Source organism: Camarhynchus parvulus, chromosome 12, assembly GCF_901933205.1.
Source record: "Camarhynchus parvulus chromosome 12, STF_HiC, whole genome shotgun sequence".
NCBI classification, from domain to species: domain Eukaryota; kingdom Metazoa; phylum Chordata; class Aves; order Passeriformes; family Thraupidae; genus Camarhynchus; species Camarhynchus parvulus.
In genome coordinates, this window is record NC_044582.1 from 14,875,652 (window position 1) to 14,895,306 (window position 19,655).

The 19,655-nt window shown below is 37.4% G+C and overlaps 1 protein-coding gene across 2 annotated transcripts in view; it reads right to left on the bottom strand.

Moving 5' to 3' along the window:
- The window catches only part of SUCLG2 (succinate-CoA ligase GDP-forming beta subunit), a 102,023-nt gene that overhangs the window by 45,927 nt on the left and 36,441 nt on the right, over nt 1-19,655 (bottom strand). For both annotated transcript variants that reach the window (XM_030956591.1, XM_030956592.1), the window contains 5 exons: nt 10,795-10,894; nt 10,585-10,675; nt 5,468-5,620; nt 4,417-4,506; nt 1,892-1,988 (listed from right to left, as the gene is read on the bottom strand). In XM_030956591.1, coding sequence (XP_030812451.1) covers nt 1,892-1,988; nt 4,417-4,506; nt 5,468-5,620; nt 10,585-10,675; nt 10,795-10,894 — 531 coding nt within the window. The remainder of the gene's footprint in view (nt 1-1,891; nt 1,989-4,416; nt 4,507-5,467; nt 5,621-10,584; nt 10,676-10,794; nt 10,895-19,655) is intronic.

The following is a 19,655-nucleotide window of genomic DNA, read 5'->3' on the forward strand; positions in this document are numbered from 1 at the left end:
CCTAATATGCTTCTAGTGCACTAGAGCTGCTTTAATTAATTTTTTAGCAATGAAATAAGATATATTTTCCTTTTCAAGCTTTCAGGTGCTTAAATTTGCTAAACCCAGTCAAAGCTACAGTATAACTGCAGTTTCAGAGTTACCTTACACACAAACATCCTCCATGTCACATTAATAGAAACTCATTTCCACTGAACATTCATCTTTAACAAAGGCCATGATGTACAAATAGAAGCAAAAACATGTATTAATATTTATCAAACCATTTTCACTATCAAAAGCGCATTGTTACATGAATGATAGATTATACAAATGGATTTTTCTTCCAAACAAATATCAAAGAATGCTCCAACACTTATATTCATGAAGTACTTGTTGTTTTTGTTACCAGTGTAGGATTTTTGTCGTTTGCCAATTCAACAGTTTACACTGAGAGCAAACAAAACAAAAACAAACAACAAAAAAAAGGGGAAGTTTCAGGCTTCTGACCCATTGTTAACCCAGTGTTAACAAATAATTTGCTAGGATATTAAACAAGGAAACACATACAACCTGATGGAAATCCACACAAGTGATAAAGACAAAACACAGCAAGAAGTAAATCCATCTTATCTATTACTTTGACAAGAATCATGGGCTTCATACAGAGACTTCTATTTTATCATTAGGAAGAGCTGCATTAAGCTACTCAAATGTTCTTCCATTTGTTTTATCTTTATTCTTCTTTAAAGACATTTCAGATGGAGAAACTGCTAGCAAAAAAGGAACAAGCACAGGAAGACTCCTGTGCATTTCTGTGAGCAAGAAGCCTTTCACAGCTTGAAACCCACTCTGTTTCTGCTCCTCAGCTTCCTGGATGCAAACCACATGGGGAAAAACCTCAGAGAAAACAGCACAAAACTCCTACCGTGCCTCAGATTAAGCCCTTCTCACTAAATATGCACAGCCATTCCAGGAGAGCTAACTTGGTAACTTATCCAAATCTTTATTTCCACAGAGCCACGCCCAGCAAGGATGCAAAGTGAGTGCCACCATGGCTCTTTCCAATCTTCAAGGACCACATTTCATTTCCTCTCATTACTTTCTCTCCTCTCCGTCACTTGCCTCTTCTTGCACACCAATTTCTCCTCTTGGTACTCACCAAATAAGCCTTCAGCACTCAGTGAAATGAAACAGTGAGAAGGTAACTGTGATCCCCCTGGATCAGCCCTACCCTTTTTTATTATCCCACAGGCACCTTTAGTTCCTCTGCTCTTCACCTTTGTCCAGGTTACTTGGACAAAAATACCAAATGGAAGGAAAGGTTTCAGCTGGAATACCAACTGTTACAATGAGGTGAGAGCTAATTCAGCTCCTCAGTTTTACCCTACACCTCCTCAGCCCTGTAGTCATGGTGCAGGACCCTTTTTCTTCCCAAAGGATGTGGCCAAGTGTCTGCTTCAGCTGAAATTTGTCCTGTGCTCTAGTAGACTGCAGAGTCATGCACTTTAAAATTTTAATTATCCCTATGATTGCAGTCATAAAAGAACAAGTTTCTTTCCACACAATCTCAGTAATTCTAGCAGCATCAACACACACAAAAAATCCCAAAAAACCTCCACAAAACAAAACCACGAAAACCCCAACTTTGAACATGAGCAGAAGAGCAAAAAACGTTGCTGTCTCTCACCAAGCAGAACATGTAGAAGCCAATACTTCCAGTATTTGGATGAAACAACAAAAGGCATTGAAACACAAAATCTGCCAAGGGAATATTTATGAATATTGTTTAAATTACATTACAAAATGAAATTAATGCAAAGCTGCTGCTACATCCTTCTATGCAATTTAATTTATAGTTTGCATAAATAAAGAATTATAATGCATTCATTTGTTTCCTTCAATTTCTTACCTTGCCCTTCTGGAGTTTCACCAAAGGGATTGACTTCAACCTGAGTGGCATCAATTTTCAAGAAAAGATTATACAGCTTCTTAATTTGATCTGCTGCCTAAATGTGATCAAACGATTTACAATTACCACACAGAAAAATAAAAGTTCATGTTTTCAAGGCAAAGGTAGACCATTATCGATTATTTTTAAAGTATTACATTGCACAGTAATTCTAGATAATTACTGCTTTTATTTCTGTTTTCTTAACCATATTCATATAGTCTCTTACACTGTTATAATGCATATCACTGTTATGATACTGTTCAAGATTTAGTAAATGTGCATTTAAAGACTACAAGAACTGGAGATTTTCTGCAAAATAGACAGTGCAATTACTATGAAAAGTTTAATTTGGGAAGTGACTGAAGGCACCAGCATAATGAAATGTTCTCTGGTACACTAAGATCTGAGTTGCATTCACATTAATCAGTCTAAAGTCAGAAACCACAAAGTAGTTTGTGCACTCTGGTGACTTCACCAAAAATATCTATTTCTTCCTCCTGCATCAGTCTGAAAAATTTTTCTTGAAGAACTCACATCTGAAGCATGCTTGTTTACTCATTACATGACACTCTTGCTTGCTCCCTACTACTCCTCACCATCTATCCCCATGCCTGATTCCGTGGCTGAAAAGATCACCACTGACTACTAATTTCCAAGTCTTTTGTTCTTTTAATATTTTTCCGCTAATAGAACTACTTAAAACCAGCAACATGAATGTGTATTAAAAAATCCCTTCGGTTCATTACACACTGTGAACCTATTAGCTGAAATAAGTTTGCAGATGAAGTGCACTAATAAAGAGCCACTCAATTTTTTCCCTCTCATTACTGATCAGCTAACTGAAGTACACAACCCAAAAATACTTGGGACCACTCCTGATAAGTGAAATGAATTAGAACAAAGAAAGCATAAGTCAGCTTTTTCCTATGAGGTCAGTCATGCAAAAGGAAACATTACAAGTGGAAAGACTCAACCCCAATCCCAGTTCTGCCCAGAGAGGCTATGGAGTCCCCATTCCTGGAAATGTTCCAGGCTGGGCTGGATGGGGCTTTGAGTGACCTGATCCAGGGGAAGTGCCCCTGCCCAGGGCAGGGTGGTTGACACTGGATGTTCTTTAAGGTCCCTTCCAACCTAAACCACTCGGTGATTCTGTGATAAGATTCTATAAAGAGTCACAGTTGGGAAGCAGCACAGATTCCTTAGGAAGCCTGCCCTCCTCAAGAGTTACCAAAGGATTCTCAGTGGGTTTGACTTTAAAAAAACCCATCAGTTGTAAATGTGCAGCAGCTTCCTTGGCACAAACCCTCACAAAGCACCCCGAGAGCACAGGGGGGAACTCTCAGCAGCGACACTGGGGAGGCAGCCCCACCATGACCCCCACATTGGCTCTGGGCCACCTGGAAAGCTGCTGTTGCCACAGTGCTCTGCTGCAATGGCACCAGAACACCAGAATCACTTCACTTTTATTAAAGGCTGCTCCATCTTTCAGCACCTCTCTGAATCAGGCAGCTTAATGTCAACGCTTCCCTTTCTCAGGGTCTATAAGAACTGAGCCTCTTCAAGCAGAAAATCCCAGCCTAGAACTAGAGAATGTATAGGTAAATACCAGGATTTGTCTGGATAAAAAGTATGTCCCTATGCTTCAGTAAATTCCTTTTAGTTGACTACATGAGGGAAGAAATGCCTTCCTGCAGCATTATTTAAATGTGTTGTTTAAAAGTCCATACATATTTGCTGCTAATTATTAAGTACCAGAACTCTTCAAGGGTTGAAAGGTTCTACATAATCATTTCTCCTCATTATATATACAGCTAAATCTTCAAATGTGTGTTAATCAACTTAATCATTATGCATTTGTTAATTGCATGTTAGGATAGAAAAGAACTAAAACTGCTGAATTAAAAATAAAGGAGTTCTACAAAAATGAGTTTCATACTACAGAAAAAAACCCAGGCCAGCTTAAATGAGCTCTCTTCTCTTCTCTCCAAAATGATGCACAAAGGCAAATATATATTCAAAATACATATGTACAGAAAAGAGATACTGAAAATACAACATGCTGTCAGCCTTCTGTTTTTGAGTTGAAAAATAAAAAAAATTTAAAAGGTTCAATCACAAAGCCAGATACACATTTATTTCTCCTTATTTCAAGGGCCAATTTTCAAAACCAGCTCTACCCATAGCAGTCACAGAGCTCCAGTGGAATTCCAGTGGAAACAAAGGAATCCCACATGGTGGAACAGCATGTTGCCATCAACTCCTTCAAAGACAGGGGACTCACACTTTAAAACCAGAAAGAGCTTATTCAAAATGCTAAAGCCTAATGACAATTACGTAGTGCAATTTAGTATTTAGAATGTCAAAATGACCCTGACTTAATGGACACTTGGCCTTTCCAAGTGGCCTTTCCTATTGGAAAACATTTAACATAGAGCTGGGCTAAAAAGCCCTCAGCCTAAAGCCAGGGAGTGGAGTTAAGTTACCTGCTGCTGCAAAGGTCCTTGGAATCCCAAATTATTTGCCATCTGCAAAGCCTGATGATCCTTTATGCCTTCAAAAATATCTATTTCCTCCTGCAACAGCAACATGCATGAACATAACTAAATATTCAATCAGAATGGAGGTTTATAGCTTCAAAAGGAAAACACTTAGTGTACATGTGCAAATTAGTAATTAAAGCCTGGCTGTTTGCCAAGGCTCCCCGAGACTGAGGCTATAGCAGCTGCCTATAGGGGATGTTATAATTACCACACTGACTATGAAACAGTCCTTCCAAAAAATATATAATTCTTCAGGGTGGCATGCTGACAAGAGAATGTGACACCAGTTTTCACTTTTAATTACTGTACAGATGGCATTGACGAATATTTAGTCTGTTAATTTTTATGACATATTCTGGAATATTTTGAAGGCAATGAGTGTCACTGCCCAGTAACACTGTGAAGTTTATATGATTTTTAAGTGCACATTAAATATTTTTACATTTATTGGAATAATTATACTTGATAGTATCAATTATTTTCTCAGCTGAATAGCTTGTCTACTCATTATCATGCCACAGTAACTTAAAAAATACTTCAGTGTAGTCAACATTAAGAAAGCAATTACAACAGTTGTATTTCAGATGCAAAAGTCTTGCAGGTACAAAAAAATAATTAACAACTCTGTCAATTAGAGAAAAACAGCCACAGAAACAATAAGCATATTGGCACCAACCCACCTGTGAAAAAACAGTGTACCTTCCTGAAAGTAAAACTCACTCATAAAACATTTCAGATATTAAGTTTAACATATCACATAACAGCCAGGTTTAAGATCTTTTTCTAATTGAAAAATTCTAGTAAAATCAGATGTTAAATATGCTTCATTTACCAGATGACAAGTATGATCCTGTATTTGATGAAACACTATTTTTATGGTCCTTCCTGTCTCCTTTTTGCAGGGAAGAAGGAAAAATGGGAGGAGAAAGGGGAAAAAATATTCTTTTGGATAACTGACAGAGAAAAATGTTATTGCAGAACATTATTCCAATACCTTAAAGATAAGTTCTGGGCTAGTTACTGCAACTTCTTCTATGTCCACACCACCTTGTGGACTGCCAACCATGACAGGTCCATTGCAGGCTCTGTCCATCAGAATTGCAAAGTATGTTTCTCTGGAAATATCCAGTGCTTCTGCAACCATCACCTAAAATGCAGAGAGGGTAGAAAAGAAAACATTAGTGGCTCTGACTGGTCCTTCTGCTTTGCCTCAAAATGCAGCAGTTTGATACTTGCTACCCTGAAGAGAAGCATTGCTTTCACTGCTTTTCCTGCACTATTACAACCCTGGGACCTTTTTCCCTTTTTCAATCTGAAAGTGAAGTGGCCACCTCTGCGATTTAATTAGAATTATATTCTTCCTTAAGAGAGCTACTAATTCCCATCTTTCAATGGAAGTGGTAGAAATCAGGAAAATCACTTCCCAAGTATTAAAATAATTAAGAATGATTAAATGGCAACATCTTTCTAGCAAGGTCTGTTTCTGAAGTGACAGTTTTGAACAATGACTGCGGACAATGATCATCACTGAATATAGCACAAGGAGAAATTCATTCTCTCAGTCAGCAGATCCAAGAGGCATTTTTGTACCTGCAGCCCTAAAACTCTGCCTACCTGGCACAAGGTGCTCCATCAAATGAGTATTTCTGGGTTTTCATAGTTCAAGGACTATAAACAAGAAAGATGCACTATACTTTCACCCAAGTCACATTTCTGAGAGTCTGTTCCAGAGTACATAAGAAAGAATGTAGGGACTTTCTGCCAGGCAGTAGGTATTAGAGAAGAGGGGGGAAAATGTAAGAAACAAGAAATCAAATAAAGCCATCAGTGCCCAGAATTGAAGGAAAGATGAAATTTCTTTATAGTGCTTTTGACTTGGAAGAAATTTGCTTTATAGTAATTTTGTTTCCTTCTACTTTTACCTCTCTTTATTCACACAACATAGGGGGATGTAAAGGAATAGTTCAAATAAACAACTGTTCAAAAGGAAAGTAAAGAAAGCAGGGTGAAGGAGAGAACCAAGAATGCACAAAACTACTCTACTACTTAAAAGCATCTGCCTATTTTAGTCTACTACAGAGGGATGCTAAAAGACAACTTCAGAGACATAGCTTGGCTACCTGCCAAGCTTTGTCAAATTAACAAGCAAGGGTAGGGAAAGCATCCTTGATTTGCTACTATTTTTACCTGCATCCATGTTTTCACCTTCTTACATATCCTGCATCAATGTATCTGAAAAATGTGAGTCAGTTGCTTTAGACATAAGTCAGATAAAACCAACTGGTCCTACTGGATCTTGTCAGAGCTGTTCAGTTTCCACAGAGCTCAGGGTCAGGGCCAGACTTGGGATGGGAATACACTCTACAAGTTTTGAGGAATACATTTGCAGGCACAGCAGGTGGAAGTAACATTATTAAATCAGGTATCTTCAACTGAGACTTCCAGCCTGAGTGATTGTCCTCACTGTTGCTAATTAACAATGTCAACATCATCAGATACTTCTCTGTCTTAATTCACAAAACTACTGAGAGTCTACTTTGCAGTAGGCAACCTTAGAACAAAAATTGTCAGATTGTGAAATATCTCTCGTTCCTCCCAACAAAATAACTTTCCTTCACCATCCTTCCCATTTGATGCAGAGCAAAGTCAAGGAAATTGGTGTTCCAGGTCTTTAAATATCATTTAAGTCTACCTATCACTCACACAACAGAACTAATGCAAACACATTGATGAACAGTTAAGAACAGTGAAATTGAATCTACAGACTGTTGACTCTTCTCACATTTTGTCTGTTTTGCTTTTGATAAAGAATATGACACATCATTATCTGTTTACCATATCATATTTATATTTAAAATGTCCTGAGGAAAAATCAGTTTTCATTAAAACTTCCTGACAACTTCAAGCTTGCTTTCTCTGTAACAAATCTTTACCTAAAAGTTTAAGTCACACATCTAATGTCATGAGGGTAACTCTAACAGCTTTTCTCAAACAGAATCAAATATGCAAAATGTTCATTCTGTTATTGCTTGGAGAGAAAAACACAGGTAGAGAATTCTCAGGTTGTCATGATAAGAGAAGACTGTCATCACAGATAGCCAGGCTCTCCAAATTCCAAATGCCATAAGAGGGTTTTATGTAAACTCACAAAACAGGTTCCAAGTTATGAGGGAATTGAAGAGATTGCTATTAATTTGAGAAACATCAATCTGAAGAGGCACAAACACACTTTAAATTCTGCAGCAGGTGCACAAGATGAGAAAGAAAGCTGAAACCATCATTTTCTGTTTCATAATTATTCTAATTGTAGAAAATTTCTCCCTTTTATACCTTCCTTACAAATAGATGTAAAAGGTACGTGACTTCCACTCCCTGACTTGACACTAGCTCATTTATTGCCTCACAAAAAGTGACATAATAAATATTTTCCTTCTGAAAAATGCTTATTACCTTCTTTTTTTTAAACATAGGAGTATTTTAAACCACTCAAACTTTCCAGAAGACTGAAAAGTTTAAAAAGCCCAAATCCTTTTCTTCCTGAAATGCAATTTTCCTTAAGTACATGTAGTACGCTTCCATACATGCAGAGAGAAAGTACTTGCCTTGAAACAGAAAAATGCCAGTGATTTGTTCTCACCTTCCCCACTGCCCTTAGCAAGCCCAAAGAGCCTGCCTGGCACTTTCAGTGCATTACATTCCCACTGCATTAAATGATATCTCAGACTTAGCTAAATTTATATGTTTAATAATATTACTGTAGTTTGCCCCTTGATTAAAATGTCAGTGTTTGATTTTGTAGTCCTGACACCACAAACCTGAGTGCCTCAGCTCCTCTAACTACCTTTAATATCCCAACGTGAGCTAACTTTGTAAATGAGAAATTCTTTTAAAACAGACATAATTCTGCTGGGAAACAGTTTTTTGATGAAGTAGAGCATAATTTTAAACATGCTTTCTCCACTATGTAATAAGCATAACATTGGACAAACTGAATTAATTTAAAGCAGGGTGTATGCTCTTAGCATTAATTACTAAGAATCAAGAACTTAATACCAAAAAATATAAAATGTACTAGTTGAAAGCCAACATACTTTCAAAAGCCAACTCTGTAAGCAGGATGAAAGTCTATGAGCAAATCATCAGCTTCTCCCAGTGAAAAGCATCACATTGGTTTCTCACAGATCAGCATTAAAATACCACTTTCCCTGGAACTGTATAGCAAAGGAAAAATACACAGTCTCTCAACGCTGTGCACAATCCTGTACCACCAAAATAAATATCTGAAGCTCAGTAGTGCAAATTTCACCTCAAACTTCACCTCTGCCCCAGCTGCTTGATCTGCCCATTGTTCATTCACACAAACATGTGGAGGGGGAGAAAGAAACCACAGGTTAAAATATTCTATAGCTACATGGCACAAAAGTCATCCTAATATAAATCCTTTGAATAATCCATGTCAAAACCACCCCCAACACCCATTTCCTTCTTCCATTTCTATCAATTCCAAAGAAAATTAGAAGCTTCTGTTTCAGAACTGAATCTGTCAATGATGAACAGGTTTGCACTTGGACAAAAAAGTAGAATTTCCTGTATGGATGTATTCAAGGCAGGCCAACTAGGGCAAAAGAATAAAAACAAAGAACTTATAAAGGAAAGCTGCCTTTACAATACTAATTTTCCCAAGCAGAGTGCCTTAATATGGAAAAGGTACATCCTGTCTTATATCCTTAGTATCATCAGGATCTCTGACAGACATGCCTTAATGGTAATACTGAGTCTCCTTTTTTAATATATAGTATTTTTTTTAAGAACAGCTCTGAGGAGTGGATGGAAATCTGCTCTCCTTGCTCCCCAAGAGAAGAACTGCCTGAACACCTTCCTCCACCCTCATTAGACAGGATCTTTCCAGACAGGTGTTCCTTCCCCTTCTATGCTAACACACCAAGCTGTTCACAGGATATTAAAAGTGAACTGCAGCTCCTTCAGCTCATGCCAAATTATTTCCTGGCATCAGACAGAGTGTGGCTCTTGACTACTTACCTGTATGAGGATTCTTGCTCAGTCAAACAAAGCAAGAGATAAAAACAGATCCAGCAGATAGGCAATTGCCAGGATTTCCTGACTCAAAGAATTTTACTAATTTGAAGGAAGCTCTTGCTGAATCTTTGCTTCCCTTATTTAGGCCACTAGAGAGCAAATAATTTATGTTGAAGTGAATCTTGGTGCCTTGCAGGAAGCACCATCATTGGAAAATGAACTCCCATGGTTATCTGGTACCTCAACCACTACCATGAACATATTTTAGTCCGTATGTGCAATAAGAAGAGAGTTCAGACGCTTTTTTCAATTGAGAAAAAATCTCATGCAAACATTTGAATACTTAAAGCGAGCATACAATATAGATAGGGACAAACTTTTTAATAGGGACTGTTGCAATAAGTCAAGGTGATTCTAAACTAAAGACAGATTTGACTACACATAAGAAAGAATTTTTTTACAATGAGGATGGTGAGGCACTGGCACAGGTTGCCCAGAGCAGGGCGGATGCCCCATCCCTGGAAACATTCAAGGCCAGGTTGGATGGGGCTTTGAACAGTCTGATCTGGCTGAAGATGCATCTGCTCATTGCAGGGGTTTGGACTGAAGGAATTGTAAAGATTCCTTTCAACTCAAACCATTCTGTGATTCATCTGTCACTCTCTTAAGACTTTCCCAAACCTAAGGGCGACTGAAATACAGATAATTTTATTACTAAAGGGAACCGTGTATCTACTGTTTCTGTAAGCAGAATGTCAGTAAGTGTGTACAGCTAATGCTACAGTGCAGCTGTATCACCATTTAGAAATTATTTGTTGGAAGATAAGCCTATGACAAAGGATTCCTTTCAATATTCATTGAGAAAACAATTTCCATCAGTGGGTATGGCAAAACTGATGAACAAAATATATATACAAATTGAAGAAGTAACATTTTCTTTTTTTTTAATCAATTAGATGTAATCAATCAGGAATTGGAGAAGGATTGAAAAAAATCTATGTCGTACATCCCAGCTTATTAATGCAAAATTGCAGCTGAACATAGTTTTCAACTTTCAAGAGGGCAAAATCTTACCTTTTTAACTGTCACACCATCCTTTGGAGTTTGCTTGGTTGACAGATTGTACCCAATCATCTGTTTAGCAAGCTGTTCAACAGTCTTAGGGCTACAAACAAAGCAAAAATGTTAGTTTACTGAAAAATATTAAAAGAAACAGTCCATAGCTATTGTAAACAGCCTAAATATTATACAAGAAGCAATTTTTTTTCAATTGAAAGTACTTACTCTTTAGTTAGATGAACTCCTCCTTTCAATCCACTATTGAAGATACCTTTCCCTCTCCCTCCAGCCAGAATCTGTGCCTTCAGAACAATTTCCTTTGCCTCTGTAAAAGAAAAACACATTGCAATTCTGTGGTTTGTCAATTATTGAGCTTGTTATTATGAGATCAAAAAGTATTTCCAGATTGGACTCTTAAACCAACAAGAAGTTGTTTATAACTAGTGAGCAATAAAAGAAGAGTAAATTCATCACTTCTATAAAAGAACCTTGCCAAAAAAGAATTGTTCAAGGAATATAAGGCATACACAGCTTATCAGATGGATAAAGAAGTCATTGTGGAGATCAGAACCAAGCTGTTAATGCTCCATGGCCTGCACAACAAACCACACACACAACCAGCCCAGCTCCATGGCTCACACACTGGCATGGTTTTTAAACATAAATCAGATCACATTTTGTCTTGAATACACAACAAAACAAGCTCATCAAGGGAAATAAGTTCCATTCCTTGCTCTGAACACATGGAAGGAAATGCATGGATGTGGTTCTTAAAGAAGAAATCCCAGTGTCCAAAGGACAGGTGAGTGCAGAGCAGGGGCAGGAGCTGTGAAATGAAAACATTTCATCTGTCTGTGAGGCATCACCTGGATCTCTGGCAATTTGAGTGTGACAGTCTGAGAAAAACAAAAGAGCAGCAAAACAGTGACAAAAGCAACTGCACCACATCCTACATTCCAAACAAAAGCAATCCTGACATCCTTACAGAGTCAAACGGGGGGAAAAAGGAAAACAACCAACCAAACCATCAGTCATCATCTCTGCAGCTCCAGATCACAGCAAAATTCCTGAACCATGAACACCTCCCACGTGCCTTTAAGATGTTTATTAACACCAGCTACTGCCACTTGGCACATTTATCATAACAGTGCTGGCTGCTTTGCAAAGTCTGAGATCCTAATATTACCAGATCACTAAGTGATCCTGTAAAAGGGTCATTGTTACCCTCTCCTGCAGTCTGTGGAAATCTCTGATTTCAGTGGTGTTTGGATTAGGTCATACCTCAGACAATAATATTTTATCTAAGTATCAAGAAAACATGAGAATTTGTGGTTAAATTCACAAATCTACTGTTTAATTGGCACAGAGGATACAGATACTTTCAATCAAACACATACAGGCTTTCTAGGCTGTAAAAACATTTTAAAGATTATTAAATATAAGTTTAGAAGTGCAGCAGTTCTTGGTGCAGGCAAGCTCTGACACAGCATCATTCCAAAGTGCCTGTGCAATAAATTTCAGCAGCTACAAAAAAAAAATTGAACCTCAGAATAGTATAAATATGAAACAAATATTCTATTTAACACAGGTATTGTACTTTAACATAGCAGTTGTTACTATTACTATTATTATTAATAATTATTTTTAACACAGGTTTTAACATAGTAGTAGTTACTATTACTATTATTATTAATAATTATTTTTAACACAGATACTGTACAAACAAATGCTTAATTTCTAAGCTTCTGGAGGCTAAAATCTCTCCACATGCTTATCCATTCAGTAACATTTGACATATATCACTCTGAACTTTAAAAGCATTCTCCTTGAAAATATTTCATGCATTCCAATATATTCATGTTCTGGGCTCCCTATTACTCATGCCATTGCCGGGCAGATAACAAGGAAATTTAAATGCAACAAAAAGTTTTATCTAAAATGTTTCGTAAGCACACAAATTAAGATGAATTAAAACTATAAATCACTTTTCAACCTGCACAAGCAAACTCTAAAAATCACAGTAGCTGCTGTGATAAAGAATCTAATATGGTATTGTTAAGAGATGCTGTAAGCATTTAATTAAATCAATTTTAGCTTCCAGCCATCCCAACAATGTGAGCTTTGATTGTCAGTGATGGGTGGTATCAGTTCTGGGAGTGATCATCTCCCTCATTCCCAACCTTCCATGAGCACCAATTATCTCCACTGGGCTCCAACAAATGAAGCTAGAGAAAGGAATTAATGTGTACATTTTTATAATCCACCAGAGGACTATCAAGGAAATAGAGTAACTTCAGAAAAACAACTATCAAACCCATAAACAGACACGAAAGTGAGCACAGCCTAGTAAAGATTAGACCTGAAGAACTAATCAATGCAGCAGCTCAGCAGAGCACAGTACAGCAGGTTCTTCATGCCCTGCAGGAAACCAACAGGAAGCAATTTAATTCCATAATTATTTGCCCAAACTCTCTAAAATTAAATCAACCATCCAGATCTCGTTTTACAGTAACTAGGCTTGATCAATCAGTACTTACCAAGCAGATTCACTACTTAATGTCACCAACTTATTTAAAAAGTTGATTTCTAGAAATGCTCACAAAGTTTTTCTTTGTTCCTGCCTGAATTCACAAATTATGTAATGAAAGACTATGCCAAAACAAAAATGTGGGGTTAGCTAGAATATTTGAAGTAATTCACCTCCAGGTTTAAGGAAAAAAAAAAAACCATACCTTAAGTCAGTATTAAACCCATTAAAACCAGAAAGGTGCAACTAATTTCTATTAATACCCTTCCAAACTGTTCTAGTAACACTGGAAAAAATGTTTAAGCAGAATTCTGTAGTTAAACACAAAGGATTTGATTAAAACCTATCAGAAACAACATGCCTTTACACCACCTTAAAGTACAGTACAACATTTTCAACAGCATTAAGGCTTCAACCAACTTCTGTGTATGGCCATTGACTGACCAGCCTGGTGCAAATTAAAACACAAAAACAAACAAAAAAACTCCAAAGAAAACCAAATAACAAACCAGCCTGCTTCTTAAGTGTGCATATGTGGATTTTTAGCCACAGATTTATAATTTTTTTATCATTAGAAACAATACAAAAACCCGACAGCTTTGAAGTGTCACTAATTTAGCAACAAATAGCTGCAAACTGCTCCATGCAGATTAATGACACATTGCTGGTAACAGCATGTGTTCTTCACTAATTATAACCTGAATACATTAATATCTCAGACTGAGCAGCTCTCTTATTTGTCTTTTTTACATTAATCTATGGAAAAAGACAGAGGTGCAGGTGTGGTGTTAGAGATGGGTTTAAGGGCTGGACTGGGCAGTATTGGGTTAAATGGGTGGATCTGGTGATCTTGGCATCATTTCCAAGCAAAGTGATTCCATGATTTCTAAAGAATCATTAAAAAAAAAATGGAACCAAAATACAGCTGGTCCCCAAGTCAAATGCCAATAAATAAGCAAGACCTTGACTCCTCAGAAGAATACTCAGAATTCAAAATTCCAGAACTGGGTCTGGCTCTATGTATCTAAAAAAGCTTTAACCACAGGAAAAAAGCTTTGAGTACTTATTTTTCTATAATAAATTCAGGTATTTCAGGAGGGCAGAATAGAACACTGAGGGACAAAGAGCCTCTACATGGCATCCAACAAAACCTCTCCTTCCCTCAGCCAGCACTGTGAATACAAACAGCAGTGATACTCCTTGCAATTGGAATAAGCTCAGTGCTGTAATGAAAGCCTATTTAAAATCAATAAAATCAGTCCTGCTTTTGGGAGCTATGATTACTCTGGTCCACTGGTACTGCTTGCAGCAAAAATGAACAGCTTGTTCTCAGCCCACTGCTGTGTATATTTAACTACTGAATTCTTGATCGTGAAACAATATAGTGAGAAGCAGAGTTCTGCTGGTTATATGCTATGCTAATTTATCACCTGTGAACAACTTTCCATTATTATTGATACGACTGTGTGGCTGCAAATTAGGCATGTTAACAATTACATTAAAATGTGCTGTAGCTTATCAAAAATAAACTGCCGTAAAGAACACGAGATGTATGGGAACAGCTCATGAACAAAAGGCTTTCTACCAGAGGGAACTCAGGACTACTTTGACAAGACCTCCCACACTACAGAATTAGAGCTTGGGACAAAGGGAGGAGGTCTCACATGAATTCCTAATCAAATTTCTGTCTCACCATGAGACTTTCAGTGGTCTGGCTTCTCTATCTGCAGGGGCTCTGTATAAATTAATTACTGTCTGGGCCTTTTTAAAAATGCAGAACCCATTCCACCATGACATCAGTGTATTTTTACCCCAGTGTAAAGCAGCTGAGCATAGAAGGGTTCACTGCAAACCCCTGATCCAATGTAAGCACTGCAGCAGCAGCAAATTGTCCCTGGAATGTGCCCTGATCTCTCTCAGAATGAGCTTAGCACACACTGCAAAGCAGATGAGAGCAAATCATGGTCACAGTGCAGACAAAGTCAGGACAGTCTCGAGTTCCACAGCATTCTACTAACAAGCTACAAAATGGCTAACTATCTTCCTATACAAGGTTTTTTAAGGCTAAACTATCCAATTAAGCAATGACACCTAAATTATTTTCACTTTTAACCCAGTAACTAAGCTTAGTTTCCACACTGAACACTGAATCTTAAATTTGTTGTAATAACTTTTCACTTTTGGGCCTCTTTACACCAACTTGGTCTGAAATCTGAGACAGCTTTTCCCAAGTATTGCTGCCACTTCCACTGCTGCCCATCTTCTGAGAGCAGGGATGCAGCATCCAAGGCAGCTCCCAGGCTCTGCCAAGTGAGCAGACTGAGATGAAAAAGAAGCTGTCCACAAGGTACCTCCCACACCTACAAAACTATTGTGCTTAAAGGCCTTTTGAATGGAGATAAACAAGGATTTTTCCCTCCCTTTGATTTTAATTTAAACTCTCTTCCTCTGTTATTTTCATCCTTCTGCTCCATAACACCAAAAAGAATTATGTTCTTACAAGCCCACTTTCTACAACCTTTGGTTTGCAGACTAGTTTAGAATTAAAGTTAAATAAATCATCCTTTTTATAATTCCATACTTTTGAATATATTGTATATTTATTGCTAGATTATAGGCCTCATTAAAATCTATAATGATAAATTAGTCAGTCTCTTGATTCTGTCACTACTATTATTAATTGCTTTCATAGCCATTACTACACACTTCACCAGTGATAAAAATTTTAAGGCTAGATAAAATCAGCTAAGCTAAAGCTCACTCTCAATAGTGCAGTCTTAAACCCTCTCAGAGTAAAAGTAATCAAGTATTCATACATCCTACATATAAGTTAAACCTGATAAATTAATTATACAGCAAAGGGAGCCTCACTAGATCCAGCAGCACCACTATAATGCATGGAAAAATATGCACACTGAGGCAGGGATCCAAAAGAAACAGTTCTCATATTGAAACTGTTCATTGTATGTGCTTGATTCAAACTCCATGGGATATCTTACTTCTGATATTTTTCAACTTTTAACAGCTTCTTTTTTCAACCTAACTTCTCATTATTTTTTACATAAATTTCCTCTGTAATAGACAAAGGGCTTAGAAAAATGGCTATTTTCACATTTGCTTACAAACTTGAGTGCAGATGTGGTTTGAAACTCAATCAAGAAAGGAACAAGTTTGTTCTTTTGTGGAAGAGCACTGAAGTTCACTGACAAGAGAGAAAAAGCTTTTTCTGCCAGCTCTAAAGCAACATCCATTCTATGGGCAAATCAGAGAAAGGCAGTTTCTGTAACCTGCAGTCATCCTGGCATCCTGCAGCATATAAATAGTAAATACTGAACAAAAATAGAAAAATCCATGCAAAGGGATCCAGGGTTCTTTCTTCATTATACCCAGTAGGTCCATTCTTGCTACTTTTAGACTTCAAAATATCCTTTATATCATGCCCAAGCCAGTATTATTTTTCTCCTCTTCAGATGATTTCATTTCAAGAGGTTGCAAAAGCAAGCAAAGAAGATTTTCCTTCTGTATTAGTCACAATCCCAATGATCTATCTGACAATACCACCATGGAAGCTTCTCAGGATACCCTGTTAAGCACTGAGAAACCTGGGCATGCAAAATCATGCGCTTTCCTTGTAAGTATTAAATACATAAATAAATCACAAGACTTGATTTCTAAAACTTTCATTCAAAAATTTGTTAGTTCGAACAGATTCTTATCAAGACATTTCTCTCTATCCTTCCTCTTTCCTTAAATTACAAAAAAAATTTAAAAAAATAATTACCTTTTAAAGCTGATAAGGATTTGAAGTTTTCCTTGCCAAAATAACATGCAAACCCTTTTTTGCTCCCCCCCCCCACCCCCCCAGTAAAATATATTTTGAAGTTAGCAGACTTAGGCAGATCAACTGTGCCTTAAATTCTTGACTGAATAGCATAACACAATTTGTTTTAATACAGTTCAGGGAACAGGCTCTATGCAATCTGTAGTGTTGAAGTCAAGCAGCCATTAGGAACAAACACTGTTCTCTCCCCTTGCTGCAACAATACACACACCTGCTTTCCTGGAACGTGTTCAAAATTTCATTCTTTCTGATTATATGTAAGGCAAAAAAAGACACAAAGCCTCCTCTGACTGATTCTAATTCTTTTATCCATTATTGAACTGCAGAGATGATTTTGAAAAAAACTGTATGTAGTGTAGAATACATAAACCAAGGCACACATATTAGTTTTTCTCACACTTCACTTTCAATCATAAAGGAGTTGTTGTAGTTGGAGATTGTCTCAAAAATGAAGCACAAAATTAAAAAAACAAAGCAAGAAACCAGGCAGTTCACATGGTAAAAAAGCAAGTTAATATGGATTGTTAATATGAATTGTAGAATCACAAATGGTTTGGCTTGGAAAGGACCTCAAAGCCCATCTCGTTCCAACCCCTCCCATGGCAGGGACACCTTCCACCATCCCAGGTTGCTCCAAGCCTTGTCCAACCCGGCCTTGGACACTTGTTCCCGTGCATCACCTCCCTGATGGTAAGGAATTCTTTCCTGACACAAAATCTAAACTTTCTCTCTTTCATATCTGAAAATATGCAGAGAATAAAGACAACTACAATGTTACCACTGCTACTTCAGAAGTGTTAACAGATCCATAATGCGACAGGTGAACCCTGTTCAAACAGAGACTTGATACTTAGCCCTTTGCCAAGCAGTCTTTTTACACAGGCCTGCTATGCCCAGCAGGATCCTTAAAAATAAGCATTAAAATGGAAGCCAGAGCTTAAAAAAATGTGGAGGACATCACACAGTGGAGGCTGGAAAACCAACAGCTTGGGAAGTGAGAGAACAGGCCACAGGCTCAGAGGGAGAAATCTCAGTGGGCATCAACTTTAGACCCAGTTTCTGCAAGGCTCCCAATACTAGGCCAGGACTAAATTCCTTCAAAGGGTTTCATCTTCTCTTGCTACCTTGTAAAAGCTGGGACAAAGTGACCTGACAGGTGCCCACGTGCATGCATGGGCACTTCAAGGCACCTCACCTCTTTACTCACCACCACAGCGGTCATTTCTCCTCTTTACAACAATTTATAGATTCTTTCACCTAACAGGTAGTTATCTGCTTAATTCTAAGCACACACTGATGCCAGCTTGGCATTTGGGTGCCTGCATAAATATTTCCCTCAGTGGGACTTTGACACATTTCATGAAGAACTTCTTAATGAAGCTCCAAACATACATACAGCTTGCATTTTTACCCAAAGCAATGAAAATACAGAACAGCTCTCAGCTGAAAATTTACATTTTTAGCAAAATTAACATTTCTCTCCCAGAGACAGTTCTTGTTATACAATTCTGCTCTAGCTCTTAGCCTTGTATCCCTTAGCTTTTGTTTCATTGTGTAGGGTTGCACTGGATATCAAACATTTTGCTCTTTAGACCATAAATAAATCAATCCACATCCAAAACTAGAAACATACAAAAGAATAGCAAATCTAGCAGCATTTTGATCTGAGCCAAGCCCAGTAGGATTGAAATGTCCTCCAGTAGCCTGATTCATTATCCAACTTATTCAGTGGAATTAAGTACAAAGTTTTCAATGTATTGCTGAAATAATGTATTGAACCTCTGAAGAGAATCATGCTAGACTGGTCATTATCTGAGAAACATCTGGATGGGAAAATGATCACAGTGAAGAATTTATGTCTGCCTCAGTAGTGCTAAAGAAAGTTGAAAAGTATTACTTTGGAGCTGTTATTCTACATATGCCCTTGACTCCTTGCCCTGATTTTGAAGCAAGACACTGATTTGCCACCCCCTGCCAAAACTAACCCAAAATACCTGACTTTCACCTCCCCACAACCTCCTCTTGTTTTTGTTTTCTCATCACATATGTGAAATATAAGCAATTGCCAAAATAATCTAATAGTGGAAAAAGGTTAAGAGCAGACCTATTAGAAGAATCTTTAATATCTAATTCAATATTTCAGACTTAATTACTCCATAAAAAGGCCATCTCACTGATCAATGATACACTGGTTAATTTAGATTCAATGCTGAAAAAATTGTTTAGAACACAGTTTCAAATCTGTATTACCTGAACAAAGCTCCTTTTACAGCTTTATAAAATTACCCAGCCTATACAATTCCTTCTCACACATACAGCCAAGACATTCAACATAAAACCCATCCAGAACACATCCCCAACAGTGCATCCCTGCCAATATCAGCCTTCTAAGAAAAAAAATATTTTGGCTATTTTTTTCTAGATTTCTTTTCTGCTGTGATTTTTTTTTATAGTATCACATCATCTGCAGACACTTTACAAAAATGTTGAAGAAAGGCAATTTAGGGAATGTTCCAGATAAGGAGGGAAAAAAAGTCCCGCTGTGCTTTTAAGAGCTTGGTAATTTTTATATTGTGATGTATTCTTTTTTCACATCATTGTATTAAGAGCTTTCAATTTTGAATGTTTGGTGGAAGCAAGATAATGCAAACTTCACAGGTTAGCTGCCTATTAGGACAAGTTAAGAGAGAAAAAAAATTAGGTTGAAAGTGTTCCCAT